Below are 26,733 nucleotides of genomic sequence, written 5' to 3' on the forward strand. Positions count from 1 at the left end.
TAAGTCTAAAGTTACCACGGGACAGTAAAGCTGATGTTTGGTGCATCTTTTCCATGACCTGTGCGACCGAATTACCGCCCGAAATAAGGTCATCCACGTAAAACTCCTGCCGCAGAGCAGCTGAGCCAAGAGGGTAGGATTCACCCTCGTCGGTGGCCAGCTGGTGCATTGCGCGGACCGCTAAAAATGATGCAGCCCTCGTCCCGTATGTGACGGTGTCTAATGTGTAGACTTGAACCTCGGACTCGATGGAATCTCGCCATAGGATGCACTGATACAAATTGTCGGGTGGAGACACTCGTACGCAGCGGTACATTTTACAAATGTCCCCAGTGAGAGCGACTGGATATGTTCGAAAGCGAATCAATATGTTGAACAATGCAGGCTGAATAACAGGGCCTGTCATCATCACATCATTTAGAGAATATCCAGTTGATGTAGCTGCGGATCCATCGAAAACGACACGGAGTTTTGTCGTCGTACTGTCCTCCTTTAGGACACAGTGATGAGGCAAGAAATATTTGCAGAGGCTACGGGAATCAGGGTTGACTTGGTGCATATGATGCAAATCAATATACTCCCTCATAAAGGCGGAATACCGCTCCTTGAGTGTAGGATTACGCTCCAGTTTTCGCTCCAGACTGATGAACCGTCGATAAGCCTGAGCATAAGATTCTCCCAAACGATCAGAATTGTTATTTAGCGGTAGACGAACTGCATACTCCCCGGATGGCAACCGTGAAAGGTGGCTTACGAAATGTGCTTCACAATCGTCTTCTTCTTTGGTATTCAACCCAGCCTCCACACAATCCTCGACTTCCCAAAACATACGAAGAGTTTTATCCAACCTTGCTTCCATCTCAGTTATCGAATCTGGACAATTGTGCGTGGCCAAAAGCGCCGAGCTTGATACCTTCTGTCCACCACCAGATACAATCCACCCAAGCCGGGTCTTCTGCAGAAGAGGCAGTCCATCGGTGAGTTTGATTTGCCCTACGCAGAGGAGATCATAAAAAACGCTCGGACCAATGAGAAGATCAACCCGTTGAGGATTGAAAAATGCAGGATCAGCGAGCTGAATGTTAGATGGAATACGCCAATCGGATACATTTACTGCCATACTTGGTTGAGAATCGGTAATCGTGGGGGCGATGAGAGCAGTAAGTGTAGTTGTGTAAGCAGAGGTGCGAGAATGCATACAAATGCTTATGGTGGATCCCTCAGTAGAAACGCTGGTATCGCCCAGCCCAGACACAAGTGCAGACGATTGAGTTCTCCTAAGCTGAAGCTGCTGGGCGAACCTGGATGTGACGAGATGCAGCTGCGATCCTGAATCTAAGATGGCACGACAAGGAACTAAAACGCCAGACCGATTCTTCACGAGAACCACGGCTGTAGCCAGAAGCACGACATCAGAGTGAAGACCTTGGGCAGCAAGAGAGGTAGACGAAGGTAGAGACGAGCTGCTAGCAGAATTTTGAGCAACGGAAAGAGTGTCCGGTTGAACGGCCAGATCGGGAGGAGTAATACCTGGGCAGCCTTGTGTTGTGGGCTGTAAACTAACGAAGTGCAACAAACTATGATGCCTACCGCCGCATACTCGACATTTTCCACTATTGCATGCGCGGGTCCGGTGCCCCGGTTTTAGGCAATTGAAGCATAGGGAAAGCTTCTTCACTTCTTTGTGGCGCAGCAACGGTGAGAGATTTCCGAAAATCTTGCACGAGTATATTCCATGGCCCGCTGAGTGGCAAAAGACGCATACAGACGGGTCGGCGGAAGAGTTGGAAGCTACAAACGTTTTCTTAACATGCGTATATGAATGGTTTTTTCCCACCTGATCGCTACTAGCGTGTGTCGCTGTAGCATATTCCAATCGCTCCATTTTCTGGCAGCGTTGCTGCAAGAATTCGAAGAATTCCTCTGCGGTAGGTATAGCATCCGACGATGTGTGCTCCTCCCATTTGGTTTGCGTCTTCGAATCCAACTTCTGCAGCAGCATGTTGATAACCATGAATCCCGAAATCTCCTCAGCAGTTCCCAATGTCTGCAACGCTCGCATGTGTAAATTGACTGCATCCGAAAACTCCCGAAGCCTTTTAGCAGAAGGCGAGTCTACCCTCTTTAGCCCAAGAATCTTCTTGATGTGTGCCTGGAAAACAAGTCTTTTGTTATTAAAGCGTTTATTAAGTATATCCAGAGCCGCACGATAATTGGCACTGGAGAGCTCCAACGATCGAACCGAATCCAAAGCCGCATCAGCGAGGCAAGAGCGAAGGTGCTGGAACTTCTCGATGTCACTGAGATCCGCATCCGCTTCAATCACAGATTTGAACATTGCCATAAAATCCGAGAACTCGACGTATCCACCAGAAAACTTCGGCACCTTCAGCTCAGGAAGTCGCTGCTTGTGAGCCATGATGATGGTACTATGTCGGGAATGGCTTGGCAGAGTCGTAGAATTGGCAGCGGCGTGTGACTGGCCTACTTCAACAGCAGCCAGCAACTCAGCTTTCAACGATATGAAAAGAGTATCTAAGATTTCGCGCAGCTCACTCCCAATCTCGTTTTGATCGAGAGCCTCCAACTCATTATGGGCCTTATTAAATTCCGCTCGAATTTCTGCCAACATATCAAGGCGCACCTCGACTTCCGCGGCGGTCAGCTTGTCGATTTTATTCCCCGCGAAGGATTCGCCAAGCCTGTGCAATCGATCATATAATGACTGACTTTTACGTTTATACAGACTCAGTCTGAAATCAGCCACCACAATATTTCCGCCCGCGCCTGTATTTGGATCGTTGTCCATGTTAACCGTTGTGCAATCGACACAACAACGGAAAATGAAATACCGCTTAAGCGACGATGTATAGACGCGAGAGCGAGAATGCAAGACACGAAAAGTCAAGAACCGCGGCTGCAGCTGCGCAGAGAATGAGAGATTCGACGCTTAAAGTACCGGAATTTGTCTATAAATATTCCAGCCGCACTCTCACTGAATTTGCACTTTAAACTGTTTTTAATGTGCACACAAATGTATGTGTTGGTAGTTAAACTACCCAACAACACAATATTGTATAATTAATAAGTGTTTTAACGGAACGCGATTAAGCAATGGTTTTATATCACGTCGGGGTCACCAATGTTTGAGATGCCAAGCTTTTTTGGCACCTATGTATTTCACAATAAAAAGAGATTTGGGTTAAACTTTATAATATATAATATAATATTTAATCTTGGTGGCTTAGCGGAAGCCGATTGCTTGCTATTGCCAGATGTACTTTATGCGAGATCGATATGCAACCAATGCGCAGAGGGGTTAGCATAGAACTAAACTATAGACGACGGCGTTAGATCAAAGTGACTGCCGAAGTGGCGGCAGCAGATCAAAGTAGTTGCCGAAGTGGCGGCGGCAGAGAGCCCCTTTAGCGAGAGAGCGCAGCAGCTCTGCAGAAAGTCAACGTTTTACAACATATGTAGGCGGCTCTCTATGCTCATACAATAATAATGCTAAAGTTACGGTTATTCCTCAGCGGCTGGCCCGAACAGACATTTTTTCTAAATCAAAATGACCACCCATATTGAATGTATGAAAAGCGAATTGGATCTCTTTGAGCCACATCCTACACAAAGCTCTATTCTGAGAACAGAAGAAGTTTCATATAACCCCATAGCTTCGTTGGACAGTGCTTCTTCAATTGAATTCGTTTGCTTAGGAAATGGGGAAACATATCGAGACCTATCAAGTGTTTACTTAAGACTTGTTGTACAACTAAGAAAAAGTGATAATACCAACATTGAAGGAAACGATGTTGGAGTAGTGAATAATATTTTGCATTCAATGTTTAGAAGTTCGTCCGTATATTCAAATAATATTTTGGTTTCTCAGAGTGATAATAACTATCATTATAGATCGTATTTGCAAACGATTTTAAACTATGGCAGTGATGCCAGTGAAAGTCACTTAGCCACTCAAGGTTATTATCCTAATTATGGTAAATTATTATCTGGTAGATACGTTAACACCGATGGATCCATTATGCTCAAAAATATTTTTCAAAACAGTAACAAGGTTGAACTATTCGGAAAAGTTCATGGAGATATATTTAATCAACCAAAACTGCTTATAAATAATGTAGATTTGAGGATTACTTTTAACATTGAAAAAACAGCATTTTATTTAATGGAATCTGAAACTGAATCAAGTCTTAAAATATTGGAGGCCCAACTATTCATGAACCACATAACTATTAATCCGAGCATTTTATTGGCTCATCATCATGTTTTACAAACTAAAAATGCCATTTATCCATACAGCAAAGTTCAAGTGAAATCATTTACAATATATCCAGGAAATAATACATTATCAATTGACAATGCAGTTATTGGACAGCTTCCCAATTTTTTGGTTTTTTTGCATGGTAAAAAACAAATCATATTCTGGAAATCGGGCATTAAACCCCTTCCATTTTGAACATTTTAAAATTCAACGCTTTAATCTATTGGTTAATGGAGCACAAGTACCATCGCAGGCACTTGAGTTTGATTTCTCGAACTCTGAAAATGCTCAAAGCTCTAGAGGATATAATATGCTATTCAGATCAAGTGGAATAAAACATTATGATCGAGGCTTACAAATTACAAAGGAAATGTTTGATAAAAATAGTTTTATATTAGCATTTGACCTAACAGCAGACCATCACAATTCAACTGTATGCTCAAATTTAACACACAAGGAGCCATCCGAATTGAAGGACGATTTTCGGAGCCTCTTACAGAAGCAGTTACTTGTCTGGTATACTGTGAATATGACTCAATGATTGATATTGATAAACATAGAAATATTCGTGTACTATTGTAAAAATGAATACATTACAAATCGATAAGTTGCTTTCCAAGCATTCAAAAACAAAAAGAATTTTTAAAGGAGTTTATCCCTCTGATCAGCTACCTCAAGTAATTTCGAAATATCCTGCTTTAAAAATAGCAAACACAGATTCTTCAAGCTATTCAGGAACTCATTGGGTTGCTTTTTACTTTGAAAACAAATATTCAGCCGAATTTTTTGATTCATATGGTCAATATCCTCAAAATAAAGAATTTTTAAAAATATTAAGGAAAAATTCCATAAAGTTTACATTTAATAAACAACTACTGCAAGGTTATTTTTCAAATACATGCGGTCATTACTGTATCCTATATGGAATATTTAAAAGCAGCAAAAAAACATTAAATTGTTTTTTAAAACAATTTAAGAAAAATGATTTTAACTATAATGATAAGTTAATAATAAAAATGTTTAAGAAAATTCGTTTAAAATAAAACACAATATTATTTCAGAGACATTTAAGATGTTTATTGAATTTTTGAGCTGGGATACATTCTTTTATTTAAGTTATAGTACTTTAACATTAGGTCTATAGCTTCTGCTTTCTTATTTGGTAGGGTATGACACAGGCATGTGTCAGGTCCGTCCGTGGCATCGTCATCACTCCAGGGGCATAGCTTATAATGAAAGCCAAACTTGGAGTACTGAAGCTCCTTTTCCTCCAGATTTTCCAAAATGCTCATCAAATTTTCAAGAATTTGTACGTGCTCCTCGAAGATCATCTCCTCGAATTGCATTAAAAAAAGTTTTATTTGTTTGCCATGCATCTTGCAGCTGACTTCTTGAATCTATTACTGATAATGTTTCAAAGAGCAGGACTCTTTATATCCACGTCTTTGCTATGTTTCCCTTATATTTTTCTTTACCCATGTATTGGAAATGATAAGTACTATATCTAGCCATCTCTTTTTTACATATGTGTGTATATTCTTAACCTTTTTCTTTATTTTTGTCTTTACATGTATAGTTGTCTCTTCTTCTCTTACATATATATAATGGGAACTCTTTATTTACTCTTTACATATAAATTGGAAATGGGCAGTGCTATATCTATTCATCTCTTTTCCTTTATATATAAGATGTGAGATTCCATGCTCCTTCAACATCTTAAAGGGTGTTTTTGTGGAAAATTTGGTCACATAACTTTTAGGTAAAAATATCCAAAGCGGTTCGTTGTCCTTATCAGTTAAATAAAGGACTACTTTATTTCCAAATGATGTTTTTTTGATTTTACATCCATTGATCTTGTACTCAAATCCTATGCACAGGTCCTCAACCTTGGTGTATCCAACCGCCGGCTTTGTCTCGTTAAGTAATTCTAGGAAAGCCTAGGTATATATTTGATGAAGTGCTTATCATTTTCTATATAGAGATTTAAATATTCTTACATACCATTATAGTAATAGAAACTATTCAACCTACTAACGATTTTATACTAAATTATTTAAAAGATTGCATGATCTTTTATACTCTCATTAATTCAATTTTATACAAATGTGATCTGAGCAGATTGGTAGTTGAGTGATAATAAGTAAATGGTTTTAAAGTTGTAATGGCCAGATGTCTCAAGTCTGATTGGTGGTTGAGTAATAAGGGATGAATTATGGATACACTGATGTATATATTGTTTCAAATATTATATTTACATTTTGGGTCTTATATAACCGTCAACATGAAAAAATTATATAAACAGAACAAAATTCATAGAATTTTTGTTCATATGCTGTTCACTTCCTATATAAGAACTGTAAGTTACTGAGATAGGTTAGTTCACTTTCACTTCGAAATGAGGACATTTCATTGCGAGTTGTGTTATTTAAAAACATCTTTTAGTTCCCGCAATGAACTGAAAAAACACACCTTAAAAATCCACAACTTTAGTTATTCAAAATCAAAATCATCATTTTATCGATGTTACTTATGTCCAGGAACTGAACTGTTTTGGTTGAGAATTGACTTCAATATGCATATTTTATTTAAGCATAACATGGAATTAAAGCGAAAAATATAATATTTATTTAAAAATGAAATAATCTGTGCGTTTTTAAATATAAATACCTTTACATAAATTTACCAACTAAGTATAATATGATGTGAAAATTACTCAATAAATTCATTCAAAAGCATCAGTATTCAACCTGAAATCCACTTATTCTTTTTGTGTAATCCTCTCGTGGAAGAAACCTGTTTCAAACGAATCCTATGATTCTCTTGTAATAAGAGGAAGTGAAATTCAACCAATCAAAAGTAAAACAGAAAACATTTAAAATAAATAGTGGTTAAATGTGTTATATTTATTATGTATATGTACATATGTATATATTATTTTTAGAAAAATACATAAAATATTCTTATTATATAAATATGTATTCGTATTATTAAAATTTCGCCTCAGCTAATTTTACCGCAGCAATTAAGTCATCATCATCTTCGTCCCGAAGTAGTTCCTGGAGTTGAGATCTTTTATCATCATCCTGATTATCTACTAAATCGAAAATGTTGTCATCATCCGGGAAAATGTATGCTGGGCTATCATTATTAGACGTTGCATTCCTTGGGTCATCGTCGTCATCATCCCATTTAATGTCACTTAACCAGGTCAAGTTGCTCTCGAGATAGGTTTGAGTCTTAATCCCAAAAATCAAGGACAGGTCTACGGAGCTCGGCTGAGAGTCCAGATTTATGGTTGATTCCGGTTGGGAATCGATAAAAATGATTTCAAGGTCATCCATCGTTGTTGAAAGATTACTAGTTTATGTCCTAGCTGTTAGCTGTGAGTAGTTATTATATAGGCACTTTGCTATGGGACAGTGTTAGGTACACAAAGGAGGAATATAAATTATAGAGAAAGTAGAAAGGTTCAAGGGCATCGAAACCGTTTTCAGGAAACACTTAAAAAATACCTCTAAACTATCACATTAGATTCATTACAAAGGGATGACCTACCTGTTTGAGGGTTGTTTGAATCGCAACACGGGACCAATCGTAAAAACAGGTTCATTGACAGTAAGAGGGAGGAGAGAGAATATAAATGAGCGAAGGATCGATTTGAGAGGATTTTACATGGTTGAGAAACAGGATTGAGATCGAAGTTAGTTCACATTATCGCCGATAGGTGGCGCCACCAAGTAGTAAGAATAAGGGACGGCCGTATATTTACTATAAGTAGCTTTAATTAATTTTTATGTCTTCCTATTATAATTTTATTCTTTGTGTGCTCCTATATATATCTCCATTAATTTGTGTTCTCTTACCATTCAACCCTCTATACGGACATCTATATACCCAGGTTTCCAACCTATGTTTTCTATAGGATGTAAATTTCAGAAACTTCACACATTTGTTTTCCCAATTCAATGTTTATAAAATATCCTATAAGTATTTATTTAACTTGGCTGGCGAAAATCCTCTAGCTGAACCCTCCACGAGGGTGCCGGCTGGGCAATGGACACTGCATTACCCCGGACAAGGGTAATGCACTGTCGCTTGCTCTGTCCGGGGTAATGCAGTGTCTAGCTAAGGCTATGGTCCGGCGTCTTCCCGATTCAAAGTCGGGGGAACCGAACCAGGGCCATGGCTAGAGGTGCCTGGCGGTCAGGCCTAAAACGCTAGGGGGTGGTCCCCCCGAAAAATATTAACCAGTATGGACCCTCGGGCCAAATATGGAGGCGAAGAAGGATGAAGCACGGGTTGGGATGTCAACCCAAACGTCGGTGGAAAGCGTGACTGCTACCACCGGCGGGCACGGGGAGGAGCAGTCCTCTCTGCGTGTCGCCAGCGGTCACACCTCAGACTTGGCGGGAGCAGGCCAGGTCAGTTGTAAAGCTACTGCCACAACAACAACAACAAAAACAACTCACTCCGTGCCCTGCAAGTTGAGCCGCACAGATGCCGTAGTCGATACAGACACGGATCTGGAGAGCGTGCTCTCTCTAAGCAGGACGGACGAAGAGAGCCTTCTCCGCTCGCCGGAACCAGGCACCAGCTCCCTGCGTAGGGAAGGGCCGAAGCGTTCCAAGGAGGGGATGAAGGCCAAGGCGCAATACAAAGCGGCCCTCAACATAAAAAGCCGGCTGCAAGGCAAAGCAGACATCTCCCAGGAGGAGAAGGTCAAGCTAGCCTGGGCCGAGCAGAGAGTAGAGGAGGGTCGGCTACACTATGCCCAGATGCCACAGATGAGGGCGTCGAATGGCGAATATGCCAATAAGGTGGAGGAGATGATGGCCACCAAGAGGCAACGCTCGACTGAGAGTGCCATTAAGGACACTCCAGCGAGCAAGCGGCAACGCGGGCCCAGGAGTGCAGCCCCTCCACCGAAAGCGGCCAAGAAGCCGAAAGCGAAGGTCAGCGAGGTGACCAAACGACACCTGATCGTGGCACTCATTGACCGCAGCGAAGAAAACGGCAAGATGTCAGCGGCACAGTGGAAGCTGGTGCACGCGCGTCTTGTCGACGCACTCTTTGCACAGATGGAGGAAGACCCCGCGGCCCCAATGCCCACGTTCGATGGTGCTGGGTGGCTAAATGGGGTTAAGATCCTGAAGTGCAATGATGACCCAACCCTAAGGTGGCTGACGCGTACGGTCTGCCAACTGGAGGCGATGTGGGAGGGGGCCAAGCTGGAGGTTGTGGACCGGGAGCTTATCCCATCCAAGCCTAAGGCGAAGGTACTCTTCCCCATCACGATCCAGGGGGACCGAGCGCTGAAGCTCCTTCAGCGGCAAAACGCGGACGTGCCAACGGCCGACTGGAGGATCCTACACATTGGTAGCCCACTACCCAACGAGGGGGGCCAGTGTGTGATCCTCCAAATAAACAAGGAAGCAGAGGATCTGCTATACCCCAAGTTCGGGAAGATGGCGTGGGGCATGGGTAGCGTCTACCTGCGCCTCAAAAAGCGCCACCCTGAGGACAAGGACGCGCATACCCTGCAGGCAGGCGAGGTGGAAAAGGACCTAGGTCTCGAGTCCATCGTGGAGGCCGCCCAGGGTCTTGCGCTTGAAGATGAAGAAGAGGAAGACGGTGACCTGACGCTGGTAGTCAACCCGTCAGGTGCAAGCGAGCCAGCCACCCATGCTGAGTGTGCTGCAGCTCAACTTGCATAAAAGCAAGGTAGCGTCGGCGGAGCTCCTCATCGCCATGGAGCAAGGGCTCGCCGACATAGCTCTAGTCCAGGAGCCCTGGATTGCGACAGGCAATTCAGTGGCCGGACTAAAGTCCTCAAATCATAACCTGTTCTACTCAACATCGGTAAGCAGGAGCAGAACCGTCGTACTCGTACGAAAGGGAATCCATGCTTACCTTATGTCTCATTACAGCACGGATGACCTGACGGTTGTGATGCTGGAAAGTGAGGAAAAGCGCCTTCTGGTGGCTTCCTGCTACATGGCTCACGACAGACCCGCACCACCCGACGAACTCAGGAGCCTGGTGACAGAAGCCGGCACCAAAAACTATCAACTCGTCATCGGAACGGACGCCAACGCCCACCATAATGTGTGGGGAAGCACCGACATCAATGACAGAGGTGAGTCACTCTTAGACTTTATACTAGCAACTAATCTATATATAGCAAACGTTGGGGAGGAGCACACCTTCGTAGGTCCGACCTCATCCAACGTGCTAGACCTAACACTTGCAATGGGAAACAGTACTACGGTATCTAGCTGGAGGGTCCTCGATAGACCATCCTTCTCAGACCATAAGTACATTCAGTTCAAGTGCGAATTCAAACACCTTTCGAAGACAACAGTCTATAGAAACCCCCGGAACACAAACTGGGCAAAGTTTAAAAAGACAGTTACTTCGAAGCTCGCGAATCCGGGCTCAGTGAAATCCGCGGAGGATATAGAGAAGTCCCTAAAGACCCTATCCAACGAGCTACTGAACGCCTACCATGCATCGTGCAAACCCTCGAGAACGAAGAGGAGGTCCAAGCCATTCTGGTGGAACCGAGATCTCTCTCTCCAAAGGAACAACCTCAAGGAATTCTTCAAGATCGCCAAACAAGCGAACGAGGAGATTGTCAATGAGGAATATAAAATCCTACTTAGGAGCTACAAGAAGGAAATACGTAAGGCACAAAGGAACTCGTGGAGAAACTTCTGCTCCAACATCGAGAAAGTGCCCGAAACCGCCAGGCTTCGGAAGCTGCTTTCAAAGCAGCCCACAGTACAGAGCCAACTAAAACTAGACAACGGACAGTGGACAGAGGGCAGCAAAGAAGCCCTAACAGCACTAATGGAGGCGCACTTCCCTGGATGCACCGAGGTCACTGACGCCAAGGAGCATCAGGACCTAGCAACCGAGGAACAACACCCTCCAATAGGTCTGTTAACCACTAAGAGAATACACTGGGCCATAGACTCCTTCGCGGGCATAAAAGCACCAGGACTGGACGGGATATTCCCAGCCATGATGCAGTTGACCAAAGAGGTTATCACCCCATGGCTCCTCGCAATATACTCAGCATGCCTAAGTACGGGCTATATCCCCATCCAATGGAGAACCTCGAGAGTTGTCTTCCTCCCTAAGGCAGGAAAGTGCAGCCACGTGAGTCCCAAGGACTACAGACCGATAAGCCTTACCTCCTTTATACTAAAAACACTAGAAAAGCTGTTGGATTTGCACATCAGGAATGAGGTAGAGGGACTGATGTCAACAAACCAACACGCCTACACTAAAGGGCACTACACTCGCTAGTAGCCACCATCGAGAGCGCCCTTCACAACAAAAAGTATGCTTTGGGAGCATTTGTGGACATCTCAGGAGCATTCAACAACGTGGCCACAACCGCAATAACAAGTCGCCTAGAAGCGAATAACATACACCCTGCAATCAACGTCTGGATCAAAAACCTAAGTTGCAGACGGGTGCAATCGGAGTGGGGCACTGCTTCCATGGTAAAGGGGGCACACAGAGGCACACCTCAGGGTGGAGTCCTGCCGCCACTACTGTGGAATCTGGTGGTCGACGACCTCATCAAGAGATTTGAAAGGAAGGCCCCAAAGATAACGGCTTATGCAGATGACATAAGCATACTTATTACGGGTGTATGTCCATCGACCCTCAGCTCCTTAATGGAACGTACACTCAGGGAGATACGTGAGTGGGCGGAAGAGGTAGGACTCAGTATCAACGCGGACAAGACGGACCTCATCCTCTTTACCAAGAGGTACAAGGAACCGATATGGACCCCCCCGAAAATTGACCAAACTAGGCTGACCCCAAAATCACAGGTGAAATACCTAGGCACAGTACTGGACAGCAAGCTGTCATGGAGGCCCAATGTAGTGGAAAGGGTGAAGAAGGCTACCATTGCGCTTTATGCATCCAAGAAGATGCTCAGCAGCACATGGGGCCTGTCACCTGCTCTAATGCACTGGATCTACATCTCGGTGGTGCGACCAACTCTGCTGTATGGAGCCTTAGTGTGGTGGCAGGCTACTGAAAAGAAGACATACCATAAGCTTATGGAGAAGACTCAGCGACAGGCTCTGCTCTGTATTACAGGGGCGCTGAGGTCAACCCCAACAAAAGCACTCGAAACCATACTCGGAATCGACCCCCTGGACATTCAAGCTCGCCTGATTGCGGGAAAGGCAGCACAACGCCTCATAGCATCAGGAAATCTATCGCCACAAGGATACGGGCACAGTTCAATCGGCAGGGAAATGACCAGATCAACTGACTACATGACCCCCCAAACTTGCCTTGACGTCAAAACAACCACATCTCTGGGACCTGAAGACTGGAAGATTGGAAGGGACCAAACTGAGCACCTCAATATATACACAGACGGCTCCAAGATGGACGGAGGAGTAGGAGCGGGCCTATACTGCACAGACCCCGTGATAAGGCTGTCGTATAAGCTACCCGACCCATGCAGCATATTCCAGGCAAGTTTTTGCCATCGGGAAAGCAGCGGAAGTCGCTCTCCGCACAGAACGAACACACGATGCGGTCAACCTATTCGTCGACAGCCAAGCGGCGATAAAATCCATGCAGTCGTCCGTGGTCTGTTCCAGAAGTGTCTTGGCGAGCAGGGAGGCATTAGACATCCTAAGCACGACAAAGACAGTGCGGATCTATTGGGTTCCCAGCCACCAGGGCATCGAAGGAAACGAAGCGGCGGACGTACTAGCTAAGGAAGGCGTCGGGCTGGAGAATAGGAGAACCGAGAACGTGCCTGTCTCCCTCAGAACGCTGCAAGGCGATCTAGAGAAGCAGGCTAGAGCACAGACTGATAGCAGGTGGAGGAGTACCACCACCTGCAGAACCTCGAAGATAATGTGCAAGGAGCGCAACGAGAAACTTAGCCACTACCTACTGCATCTACCACGAAAGGACTGCAGACTGATGGTGGGAATACTAACAGGTCACTGTCTGGCTGCTGCACATGCAGCAAAGCTAGGCATCACCAACAGAGACAGTTGCAGGAAATGTGAGGAACCTGGGGCTATCGAAACCCTGGAACATCTCATCTGCAACTGTCCGGCTCTCTCAAGGGCAAGGAGGAGATACCTGGGCGCCCCAGTGTTGGCATCACTGGAAGATGCCTCCAAAAGGACGCCTCAGGAACTGCTGGCCTATGCTAAAAACACCTCGATTCTCGGGGACTTTTTAAAACCACATTAACACTCCCGCGACGGTTCATACACCCCCCCATCCGGATAACTAAGGGCCATATTGGCCTATGCGCGGCCCCGCTGAGGGCCGTCCGGGTTAACCTAACCTAACCTAACCTTTATTTAACTTGACCAGTTAATAACATAGCTGAAATTGGTTCCCAATTCAATGTTAATAAAATATCTTATAAGTATTTATTTAACATGATCACGTAATAACATAGCAATATGATGCACACTTACATTCAACATGTTGCCAAGCTGCACATACTTAAGCAAATGTTGCTGCAACATGTTGCGAATTTGGTAATTCAGTCTAAAAAATCGCTGTCCCGTATCCTTACTACTTGGTGGCGCCACCTATCGGCGATAATGTGAACTAACTTCGATCTCAATCCTGTTTCTCAATCATGTAAAATCCTCTCAAATCGATCCTTCGCTCATTTATATTCTCTCTCCTCCCTCTTACTGTCAATGAACCTGTTTTTACGATTGGTCCCGTGTTGCGATTCAAACAACCCTCAAACAGGTAGGTCATCCCTTTGTAATGAATCTAATGTGATAGTTTAGAGGTATTTTTTAAGTGTTTCCTGAAAACGGTTTCGATGCCCTTGAACCTTTCTACTTTCTCTATAATTTATATTCCTCCTTTGTGTACCTAACACTGTCCCATAGCAAAGTGCCTATATAATAACTACTTTCCTATAAAAAACCAATCTACCAGTTTAACATTTAGGATGAGGATAACCAGGAACACGGCGTTTGCTATGCCTGCGAGAAACAAATTTCTGATGATGATCGAGAAAAATTCTTTGATCAGTTTACAGGTCAATATGTAGGTCCTATTCATAAGGTGTGTAAACAGACAGATTAAATGAATTTGACTTCAAAATGAAATTCTTACCAGGAAAGGAGAACCATGTAGCCGATGCGCTATCAAGAGTAAAGATTAACGAAAACCTACTTGGGGAAACCATTAATAGTGATTTTGCAATGGTCCATAGCGCGCAAGAAGATAATGCAAATTACATTCCACTTACAGAGCGACCAATCAATTACTATAATAGGCAAATAGAACTGATTAAAGGTAATGAGGATAAGGTAGAAACATCCCACAATTTCCACAAGATACTGATAAAAATCACTTATACTGAAATGACAGAGTCATTAGCAAAAGATATAATAAAGGAATATGTGTAAACCAAAAAGAGTGCATTATATTTCCATAGTGAAATAGACTTCCCACTGTTCCAAAGGGCATTCCTAAAAATAATCAGTCCCAATCACTTGATGTGAAAATGTGAAAATCGAAATCACTACCAGTAAAAACGGAGTTTCTGATGAAGAACGGCTACATAAAACGATCAATGACAAATTAAGAATTATTTCAAGCGAGGATAACATAGAGAACAAGCTCACAAAATTCGAGTTAATTCTATACACTTATAATCATAAATCGGTTCATAATACTACAAAAAGATCCCCAGCTGATATCTTCCTGTACGCCGGACTACCAGATTATAACACCCAACTGAATAAGGTTAGGAAGATCAATCATTTAAATAACGATAGAATCGACTTTGAAGTAGACACACGCTACAAGAATGCACCCCTAGTTAAAACAAAAACAACCAATCCGTTCAAAATAACAGGGGAAATTCGGCAGGTAGACTATAAAACGAAATTCAAAAGAAAGAAGAAGTCTAATAAAAGTAAATATGATAATTGCAGAGTACCCGAAGAGAGTACTGGGAATCTGGAGCTACAACATGATTAAGATTATAATCTTACTAATGTTCACCGTAATACAGTCTACCGGATAGAATATAGAGATAGATCCCATCAACTCAAGGAATAAATATCTCATTTTCAAAACAGATACCATTAACATACCCATTAATTATGAATATCATTATTTAACAATTAATATAACAAGAACAGATGAAACATATCAGAGTTTACTAGACCAGGCAACCCAATTTAATAACGTAATCCAAGTTCAATATTTAGTCGAGACATTGCAACGTAAATTCAACGGCATAAAAATAGCCAAAAGAAACAAAAGAGGCCTTTAAATGCAGTAGGCACAATTTATAAATATCTATTTGGAAAGTTAGATCAAGATGATAGAGTCGAACTAGAAGGGAAAATAGACAATCTGGCTAGCCACAGTGTTCAAGCTAACGAATTAAACTTAATAATTCAAGCAGTAAATTCTGGCATAGAAGTTGTCAATAAATTAAACAAGTATAATGATAGGAAGGAAGGAAGCAATTCGAAATACTAATATTTAACCTTCAACATTTTACTGAGTACATTAGAGAATATTGAATTAGTCATGCAGCTAACAAGATTAGGGATTTTTAATCCAAAATTATTAAGGCAGGATTACCTGAAACACATCGATTCAGAGAAATTATTAAATATCAAAACATCTACCTGGTTGGAATCAGACACTAACGAAATACTAATAATTTCCAACATCCCACGAGAGATCAGAAATATTCCTATACTTAAAATTGTCCCATATCCAGATGAAGACAATAACATTCTCACTGACCTAACACCCTAAGCTAGGAGTCGAACATAAAACAATAGATGCCGCGTATCCAGCCGCACTAGAATCACGCCACCCTCCAGAGATCAATTACTAATCGATTCTCAAGAACCACGCCATCCTAGCTCACCAATCAGAATTGGGCACAAAACCAAGGAGGCCATATTTCAGCCACCCCCAAGTAAAGCAACACCGATCATACGCAGCGGAAGCCTTTCATCAAAAGCCGCCTTTCCCACATATCGATCGAGTCACGTACTCCATCACCGAAGCCGCAGCCAACGCCTCCGAATCCCAATCCGAGCATCGTAATATAAATAGTCTACATCTAAGTAAGCAGTCAGTTCTGTTCAAGACAAACGTCAATCGCGACACCGTCGGAGAATTCACCCAAGTTAATTCCGTTTAAGACATCTGACCTTAGTCATCGTCGGGGAAACAAACTACTCATTGTACGCTAAGTTTAAGTGAATAAATAAATCTTTTTTAAAACTTAAACTTGAGTGTCGCATATTTTACTATATACATATGTATATAATAAATATAACACATTTAAACACTATTTATTTTCAATGTTTTCTGTTTTACTTTTGATTGTTTGAATTTCACTTCCTCTTATTACAAGAGAATCATAGGATTCGTTTGAAACAGGTTTCTTCCAAATGAGGATTACACAAAAAGAATAAGTGGATTTCAGGTAGAATAGAGGTTGTAACCTTTCCCTCATATTATTAGATTGACCCAGTAGTAATCGTTTGAAAAAGGTTTGTGACCAGGTACTGTGTTTGAGGCGATAAAAATGATGCCATTTAGAAAGGAAACCCTTAGTCCTATTTCAATAGTGAAAGTGGTTAGTTCGGTACAAAAAAAAAAATAAAACTTAAAATGGCATCAAAAGTTAAGTGCAACATGTGTGATAAGTCCGATGACTTTATAGAGTTTCAATCTCATTATGAGAGATGCTCTGACTCTCGTAATAATGTGGTGTGTGACCTTTGCTCTAGGTCCATCGACTTAATAGAGTTTGATAGTCATTATGAAACATGCTTGGGACCTAGGAATGCTTTTGAGATTCTTATGATCAAAGGATCTAAATCAAGGGATCTCCAAGATCCTTTAACGTCAGGTGCTTCCAAACGGCGTCGATTGGATACTCCGATGGAACTTAGGATTATTGACTGTTCAATTTGCGATGAAAGTTATCCTCCGTCTAGGGAAAGACGCCATATGATGTCGGACAAACATAAGAATGCAAGAGCAGCTCAACTAGAGGAAAATGAGAAAAATGGAAACGTCATTTAAATTTCAACGGAGTCGCGATTTCCTTTAAAATCATATCGTGTTCACTCAAATAAAAGTGAAAAGATTGATTTAAAAGAGTTTTTTCATGATTGCAAAACTGATATTATCAATTTATTGCGTCACTGTATGAGTGAGTACACATCCATAAAATACAATTTAAAAGTATATGGATTATACGTTAAACACACTGATGATGAAAGCTAAACAGAAACAATGAAGCATTTCATTACTCCATACAAACCAATATATAAAAACTTAATAGAGTTTGACAGTCATTATGAAACATGCTTGGGACCTAGGAATGCTTTTGAGATTCTTATGATCAAAGGATCTAAATCAAGTGATCTCCAAGATCCTTTAACGTCAGGTGCTTCCAAACGGCGTCGATTGGATACTCCGATGGAACTAAGGATTATTGACTGTTCAATTTGCGATGAAAGTTACCCTCCGTCTAGGGAAAGACGACATATGATGTCGGACAAACATAAGAATGCAAGAGCAGCTCAACTAGAGGAAAATGAGAAAAATGGAAACGTCATTTAAATTTCAACGGAGTCGCGATTTCCTTTAAAATCATATCGTGTTCACTCAAATAAAAGTGAAAAGATTGATTTAAAAGAGTTTTTTCATGATTGTAAAAATGATATTATCAATTTATTGCGTCACTGTATGAGTGAGTACAGATCCATAAAATACAATTTAAAAGTATATGGATTATACGTTAAAAGCACTGATGATGAAGGCTTAACAGAAACAATAAAGCATTTCATTACTCCATACAAACCAATATATGAAAACGAGCTGATTGATGATCATATAAATGATACCATAGAAAATTTAATAACTGTCAGCAGTGAATTTCAGGAGAAGGATTCAGGTTGGGCAATAAAGTGTTTTAAATATTTTTAACTTACCATACCTGCTCCCAAAAAAATTAAGTCACGAAGTGCACTCATAAATGTTAAAAATTACGTTGATTTTTGCTTCAAGTAATATGTTTTAGCATCATTAGCCTATGGAAAACAACTTAAAACTATATATTAAACAGCAGCATTAAAAAAAATTTCCCGAGATAAGTTAACAATACCATCATCCTATCGGTGCGGAAACATACGGCAAGACATCATTTATTATGAAGGAGTAAGATTAAATTTTTCCGGAATTGAGTTTTCAATAACAAGCAATCAACAAGAATCAAGCGATTCAAATCAGCAAGTGAGGATTTTAGCATCAATGTTTTTGAAGTCGATGAGAATGGAAAAAACGTTGTGGGACCCCGAGGACTAAGAAAATTCGGACTCACCACATAAACTTGCTTGCAATTAATAGTGATAATATGCAAATGATGCATTATGCATATATAACGTGCATGAGAAAATTATGTTATTCACAACATAGTGAATCCCAGAATACTTACATAATAAATATTTTTGCGAGAACTGTTTGCAATTTTATAGTACAACAAATACTATTCATGACACTAAAGAGTGTGGAAAAGTTGCTGCTTTTTATCCCGAACCTAATACCAACGAGAGGGAACGTTGTGAGTTGCTGCGGAGACCGCAAATCTACATTTATACCCGATAATTAGTCAGTACGGCTAGATTGATCGACAAAGAGTGCGTGTGGTAGAGACAGAAAATCAGTCTGAGCGTGACATCGTGCGTAGCCAGTGCAAATTGATTTGTTCCTTTTGGCAATAAAAATGATCTGATCCAGACTCAGCAATCTGATAGATATGATCATTATCTATGATTCTGCGTTTTTAGTTTTCTCGTATCCTCAATATTGTGGATGCAACAGTTCTTCGTCCTTTGTGGGGGTGGGGCGAAATTTTGAGATATACGTTTTATAGTGAGATCTAACAGGAGTGCGGATACCAAATTTGGTTACTCTAGCCTTAATAGTCTCTGAGATTTCTGAATATTCCCAGATTTGCATCCTTTGAGGGGGCGGAAGGGGGTGTGGCGAAATTTTGAAACAAACTCGTCTCGGTCCGATATATTAGGAGTGTGTGTACCAAATTTGGTTGCTCTAGCTTTTATAGTCTCTGAAATCTAGGCGCTAGTGTTTTACTCTAAGCAAAGCCGGCTATGCTACGTGCGTGTTAGAGAGAGACAGGGCGAGAAAAAATGAAATTGTTTTCTTGATGCTGGCTATAATAATAATACGATCCAATTCAGATTCTGCAGTCTAAAAGATATGGTCATTCTCAACGATTCTACGATTTGGTTTTATCGTATCTTAAAAATGTGGATGCCACAGATTTTCGTCCTTTGTGGGGGCGGAAGTGGGCGGGGCGAAGTTTTGAAATATTTTTGTAGCAGTGACATATCACAGATGTCTGGATCTAAAACATCGATGCTCTAGCTCTTATAGTCTTTGAGCACTAGGCGCTGAAGGGGACGGACAGACGGACGGACGGACAGACATACGGGGCTCAATCGACTCGGCTATTGATGCTGATCAAGAATATATATACTTTATGGGGTCGGAAGCGATTCTTTCTGGACGTTACACACATCCACTTTTACCACAAATCTAATATACCCCAATACTCATTTTGAGTATCGGGTATAAAAATGTATTCAAAAGTTCTTCTAAAAAACTATCTCCACCAGTAGTAATTTATGCTGACATCGAAGCAGTTTTGGAAAATTACCATATAAATCTTAGTGAACCATCAAAATTATCAACTACTATGGATCAGAGGCATACAGCATGTGCAGCATCATTTTATTTTGTACATAAATACAATGAACATCTAAATGAGATGTGGACATACGAAGGTAAATATTTTAACATTCCAGCAAAGGCAATAAACTCATAAACATTATGATTTCGTTATTTCAGGACCGGATTGTATCCAAAAATTTTGTCAAGCACTTAGGATGAAAACCGATGGACTTTATGAGAAGTATTGGAAGTCTTATAAAAAACCAATCTACCAGTTTAACATTTAGGATGAGGATAACCAGGAACACGGCGTTTGCTATGCCTGCGAGAAACAAATTTCTGATGATGATCGAGAAAAATTCTTTGATCAGTTTACAGGTCAATATGTAGGTCCTATTCATAAGGTGTGTAAACAGACAGATTAAATGAATTTGACTTCAAAATGAAATTCTTACCAGGAAAGGAGAACCATGTAGCCGATGCACTATCAAGAGTAAAGATTAACGAAAACCTACTTGGGGAAACCATTAATAGTGATTTTGCAATGGTCCATAGCGCGCAAGAAGATAATGCAAATTACATTCCACTTACAGAGCGACCAATCAATTACTATAATAGGCAAATAGAACTGATTAAAGGTAATGAGGATAAGGTAGAAACATCCCACAATTTCCACAAGATACTGATAAAAATCACATATACTGAAATGACAGAGTCATTAGCAAAAGATATAATAAAGGAATATGTGTAAACCAAAAACAGTGCATTATATTTCCATAGTGAAATAGACTTCCCACTGTTCCAAAGGGCATTCCTAAAAATAATCAGTCCCAATCACTTGATGTGAAAATGTGAAAATCGAAATCACTACCAGTAAAAACGGAGTTTCTGATGAAGAACGGCTACATAAAACGATCAATGACAAATTAAGAATTATTTCAAGCGAGGATAACATAGAGAACAAGCTCACAAAATTCGAGTTAATTCTATACACTTATAATCATAAATCGGTTCATAATACTACAAAAAGATCCCCAGCTGATATCTTCCTGTACGCCGGACTACCAGATTATAACACCCAACTGAATAAGGTTAGGAAGATCAATCATTTAAATAACGATAGAATCGACTTTGAAGTAGACACACGCTACAAGAATGCACCCCTAGTTAAAACAAAAACAACCAATCCGTTCAAAATAACAGGGGAAATTCGGCAGGTAGACTATAAAACGAAATTCAAAAGAAAGAAGAAGTCTAATAAAAGTAAATATGATAATTGCAGAGTAACCGAAGAGAGTACTGGGAATCTGGAGCTACAACATGATTAAGATGATAATCTTACTAATGTTCACCGTCCTACAGTCTACCGGATAGAATATAGAGATAGATCCCATCAACTCAAGGAATAAATATCTCATTTTCAAAACAGATACCATTAACATACCCATTAATTATGAATATCATTATTTAACAATTAATATAACAAGAACAGATGAAACATATCAGAGTTTACTAGACCAGGCAACCCAATTTAATAACGTAATCCAAGTTCAATATTTAGTCGAGACATTGCAACGTGAATTCAACGGCATAAAAATAGCCAAAAGAAACAAAAGAGGCCTTTAAATGCAGTAGGCACAATTTATAAATATCTATTTGGAACGTTAGATCATAAAGATGATAAAGTCGAACTAGAAGGGAAAATAGACAATCTGGCTAGCCACAGTGTTCAAGCTAACGAATTAAACTTAAAATTTCAAGCAGTAAATTCTGGCATAGAAGTTGTCAATAAATTAAACAAGAATAATGATAGAAATAAGCAATTAGAAATACTAATATTAAACCTTCAACATTTTACTGAGTACATAGAGGATATTTAATTAGGCATGCAGCACACCAAAACTTTCAAATAAGTTTCATAGAACCCAATATATTGTTAACTTGGAAATTACCACAAACCATATTATACCAAGATTGCCTAAACTAAGAAACAAAAGTAGAAGGCAACGCAATAATAAAAATAAATAATTGCAGTGTACAATTAAATGAATTCTTAATATCTAACTCAATACCAGAATTTGCACAAAGCATATACATCAAAAATAACGTAACAAGAATTAAACAATTGTCTTATTTGCAAACCAAAGACATCGTAATAGAAAATACGCGATTAAATAATGTATTACATGTAAGCTCAATACTGCTATTTGTCATAATCATAATAGCATTAAGTTACAAATTGTTTAATCTAAGTAAAATCAATAAGCCTAAACCCGACTCCCACATAGAAACATCTTTAGACGAAAACGGGGAATCCCCAGCGTGCACAGTTTTAGATGCACCTGAACTATATCCAAGGATAATCGCCTGAGAACAGGCTTAAATCGAACGATGGGGAAGTGACATATCTATAGTCCATGCTCCGGATACCCTTATCTATGTCTGTTACCCTGCACCCACATACTATAAACAATCCAACACCCTCAGCATCGAATCTCATAAACATCCCACGCTCGAAGTGGACCACTTGTAGCCGATAGCCGGCAATGTAAACAAACACCCTAAGCTTGGAGTCGAACATAAAACAATAGATGCCGCGTATCCAGCCGCACTAGAATCACGCCACCCTCCAGAGATCAATTACTAATCGATTCTCAAGAACCACGCCATCATAGCTCACCAATCAGAATTGGGCATAAAACCAAGGAGGCCATATTTGAGACACCCCCAAGTAAAGCAACAACTTAAACTGGAGAGTCGCATATTTTACTATAAACATATGTATATAATAAATATAACACATTTAAACACTATTTATTTTCAATGTTTTCTGTTTTACTTTTGATTGTTTGAATTTCACTTCCTCTTATTACAAGAGAATCATAGGATTCGTTTGAAACAGGTTTCTTCCAAATGAGGATTACACAAAAAGAATAAGTGGATTTCAGGTAGAATAGAGGTTGTAACCTTTTCCTCATATTATTAGATTGACTCAGTAGTAATCGTTTGAAACAGGTTTGTGAGCTGGTACTGTGTTTGAGGCGATAAAAATGATGCCATTTAGAAGGGAAACCCTTAGTCCTATTTCAATAATGAAAGTGGTTAGTTCGATACAAAAAAAAATAAAACTTAAAATGGCATCAAAAGTTAAGTGCAACATGTGTGATAAGTCCGTTGACTTTATAGAGTATCAATCTCATTATGAGAGATGCTCTGACTCTCGTAATAATGTGGTGTGTGACCTTTGCTCTAGGTCCATCGAATTAATAGAGTTTGATAGTCATTATGAAGCATGCTTGGGACCTAGGAATGCTTTTGAGATTCGTATGAGCAAAGTATCTAAATCAAGTGATCTCCAAGATCCTTCAACGTCAGGTGCTTCAAAACGGCCTCGATTGGATACTCCGATGGAACTAAGGCTTATTGACTGTTCAATTTGCGGTGAAAGTTACTCTCCGTCTAGGGAAAGACGCCATATGATGTCGGACAAACATTCGAAATCACCTCTGAAACACAAAATATCAGAGAAAAGTATGTCATGGATTTCTATTTGGTAATCAACAATCTAACTTCGCTACCCTTGTAGAAGTTAAGAGTCGTGACTGGTTAGAAACAAAGAGAGAGCCATCATAAAAGTCTTTAACGAAATGGGCAAGCCACCGGGAATTAAAGCCGACAAAGATTCAGCCTTTATGTGCGCAGCATTGCAAGCATGGTTGAATGCGGAAAATGTGAAAATCGAAATCACTACCACTAAAAATGGAGTTTCTGATGTACAACGGGTACATAAAACGATCAATGAAAGAATTAATGAATTAATCAATGAAGAAATATTTCAAGCGAGGATAACATAGAGAACAAGCCACAAAATTCGAGTTAATTCTATACACTTATAATCATAAATCGGTTCATAATACTACAAAAAGATCCCCAGCTGATATCTTCCTGTACGCCGGACTACCAGATTATAGGTTAGGTTAACCCGGACGGCCCTCAGCGGGGCCACGCATAGGCCAATCTGGCCCTTAGTTATCCGGATAGGGGCGGTGTATGAACCGTCGCGGGAGTGTTTAGGTGGTTTTAAAGTCCCCGAGAATCGAGGTGTTTTTAGCATAGGCCAGCAGTTCCTGTGGCGTCCTTTTGGAGGCATCTTCCAGTGATGCAAGCACTGGGGCGCCCAGGTATCTCCTCCTTGCCCTTGAGAGAGCCGGACAGTAGCAGATGAGATGTTCCAGGGTTTCGATAGCCCCAGGTTCATCACATTTCCTACAACTGTCTCTGTCTCTGTTGGTGATGCCTAGCTTAGCTGCATGTGCAGCAGCCAGACAGTGACCTGTAAGTATTCCCACTAGCAATCTACAGTCCTTTCGTGGTAGGTGCAGTAGGAAGTGGCTAAGTTTCTCGTTGCGTTCCTTGCACATTATCTTCGAGGTTCTGCAGGTGGTGGTACAGTTCCACCTGCTATCAGTCTGTGTTCTAGCCTGCTTCTCTAGATCGCATTGCAGCGTTCTAAGGGAGACAGGCACGTTCTCGGTTCTCCTATTCTCCAGCCCGACGCCTTTCTTAGCTAGTACGTCCGCCGCTTCGTTTCCTTCGATGCCCTGGTGGCTGGGAACCCAATAGATCCGCACTGTCTTTGTCGTGCTTAGGATGTCTAATGCCCCCCTGCTCGCCATCACACTTCTGGAACTGACCGCGGACGACTGCATGGATCTTATCGCCGCTTGGCTGTCGACGAATAGGTTGACCGCATCGTGTGCTCGTTCTGTTAGGAGAGCGACCTCCGCTGCTTTCCCGATGGCAAAAACTTCTGCCTGGAATATGCTGTATTGGTCCGGTAGCTTATACGATAGCCTTATCTCAGGGTCTGTACAGTATAGGCCCGCACCTACTCCTCCGTCCATCTTGGAGCCGTTTGTGTATATATTGAGGTGCTCAGTTTGGTCCCTTGCAATTTTCCAGTCTTCAGGTCCCAAAGATGTGGTTGTTTTGACGTCAAGGCAAGTTGGGGGGGTCATGTAATCAGTTGATCTGGTCACGTCCCTGCCAATTGAACTGTGCCCGTATCCTTGTATCGATAGGTTTCCTGATGCTATAAGGCGTTGTGCTGCCTTTCCCGCAATCAGGCGAGAGTGAATGTCCAGGGGGTCGATTCCGAGTACAGTTTCGAGTGCTTTTGTTGGGGTTGACCTCAGCGCCCCTGTAATACAGAGCAGAGCCTGTCGCTGAGTCTTTTCCATAAGCTTATGGTATGTCTTCTTTTCAGTAGCCTGCCACCACACTAAGGCTCCATACAGCAGAGTTGGTCGCACCACCGAGATGTAGATCCAGTGCATTAGAGCAGGTGACAGGCCCCATGTGCTGCTGAGCATCTTCTTGGATGCATAAAGCGCAATGGTAGCCTTCTTCGCCCTTTCCACTACATTGGGCCTCCATACCAGCTTGCTGTCCAGTACTGTGCCTAGGTATTTCACCTGTGATTTTGGAGTCAGCCTAGTTTGGTCAATTTTCGGGGGTGTCCATATCGGTACCTTGTACCTCTTGGTAAAGAGGATGAGGTCCGTCTTGTCCGCGTTGATACTGAGTCCTACCTCTTCCGCCCACTCACGTATCTCCCTGAGCGTACGTTCCATTATAGAGCTGAGGGTCGATGGACATACACCCGTAATAAGTATGCTTATGTCATCTGCATAGGCTGTTATTTTTGGGGCCTTCCTTTCAAATCTCTTAATGAGGTCGTCGACCACCAAATTCCACAGTAGTGGCGATAGGACTCCACCTTGAGGTGTGCCTCTGTGTGCCCCCTTTACCATGGAAGCGGTGCCCCACTCCGATTGCACCCGTCTACAACTTAGGAGGTTTTTGATCCAGACGTTGATTGCAGGGTGTATGTTATTCGCTTCTAGGCGACTTGTTATTGCGGTTGAATGTTGTTGAATGCTCCTGAGATGTCCACAAATGCTCCCAAAGCATACTTTTTGTTGTGAAGGGCGCTCTCGATGGTGGCTACTAGCGAGTGTAGTGCCGTCGCCACTGATTTCCCCTTGGTGCAGGCGTGTTGGTTTGTTGACATCAGTCCCCCTACCTCATTCCTGATGTGTAAATCCAACAGCTTTTCTAGTGTTTTTAGAAAAAAAGGAGGATTACAGACCGATAAGCCTGTCTGTAATCCTTGGGACTCACGTGGCTGCACTTTCCTGCCTTAGGGAGGAAGAAAACTCTTAAGGTTCTCCATTGGATGGGGATATAGCCCGTACTTAGGCATGCTGAGTATATTGCGAAGAGCCATGGGGTAATAACCTCTTTGGTCAACTGCATCATGGCTGGGAATATCCCGTCCAGTCCTGGTGCTTTTATGCCCGCGATGGAGTCTATGGCCCAGTGGATTCTCTTAGTGGTTAACAGACCTATTAGGGGGTGCTGTTCCTTAGTTGCTAGGTCCTGATGCTCCTTAGCGCCAGTGACCTCGGTGCATCCAGGGAAGTGCGCCTCCATTAGTGCTGTTAGGGCTTCTTTACTGCCCTCTGTCCACTGTCCGTTGTCTAGTTTTAGTTGGCTCTGTACTGTGGGCTGCTTTAAAAGCAGCTTCCGGAGGCTAGCGGTTTTGGGCACTTTCTCAATGTTGGAGCAGAATTTTCTCCACGAGTTCCTTTGTACCTTACGTAAAACCTTCTAGTAGCTCC

At 41.6% G+C, this 26,733-nt stretch overlaps 1 protein-coding gene and 2 long non-coding RNA genes across 5 annotated transcripts in view; 2 read left to right on the forward strand and 1 right to left on the reverse strand.

Annotated features, from left to right (window-relative positions):
- LOC117184727 (uncharacterized) overlaps window positions 1-21,818 on the forward strand; it is a 33,996-nt gene extending 12,178 nt beyond the window's left edge. The window contains exons 1-3 of one of the 3 annotated variants that reach the window (XR_004470160.1): window positions 19,987-20,163; window positions 20,228-21,267; window positions 21,333-21,818. Coding sequence is in view for 1 of the 3 variants with exons in the window: in XM_033383449.1 (XP_033239340.1) it covers window positions 20,228-20,337 (110 nt within the window). In the remaining 2 variants the exon portion in view is untranslated. Of the gene's footprint in view, window positions 1-19,986; window positions 20,164-20,227 lie in introns of those variants that run through there. The other 2 variants (XR_004470159.1, XM_033383449.1) reach the window with 2 other exon arrangements.
- On the reverse strand, window positions 7,443-8,018 carry LOC117184729 (uncharacterized). The gene is made up of 2 exons (XR_004470162.1): window positions 7,835-8,018; window positions 7,443-7,688 (listed from the first exon to the last, which is right to left on the reverse strand). It is a non-coding gene; the product is annotated as an uncharacterized lncRNA (long non-coding RNA).
- Window positions 13,802-15,637, forward strand: LOC117184728 (uncharacterized). The gene is made up of 2 exons (XR_004470161.1): window positions 13,802-15,181; window positions 15,247-15,637. It is a non-coding gene; the product is annotated as an uncharacterized lncRNA (long non-coding RNA).
- Window positions 21,819-26,733: the final 4,915 nt, after the last annotated feature.

The sequence above is a fragment of the Drosophila pseudoobscura genome, chromosome X (assembly GCF_009870125.1).
Source record: "Drosophila pseudoobscura strain MV-25-SWS-2005 chromosome X, UCI_Dpse_MV25, whole genome shotgun sequence".
Lineage (NCBI taxonomy): Eukaryota > Metazoa > Arthropoda > Insecta > Diptera > Drosophilidae > Drosophila > Drosophila pseudoobscura.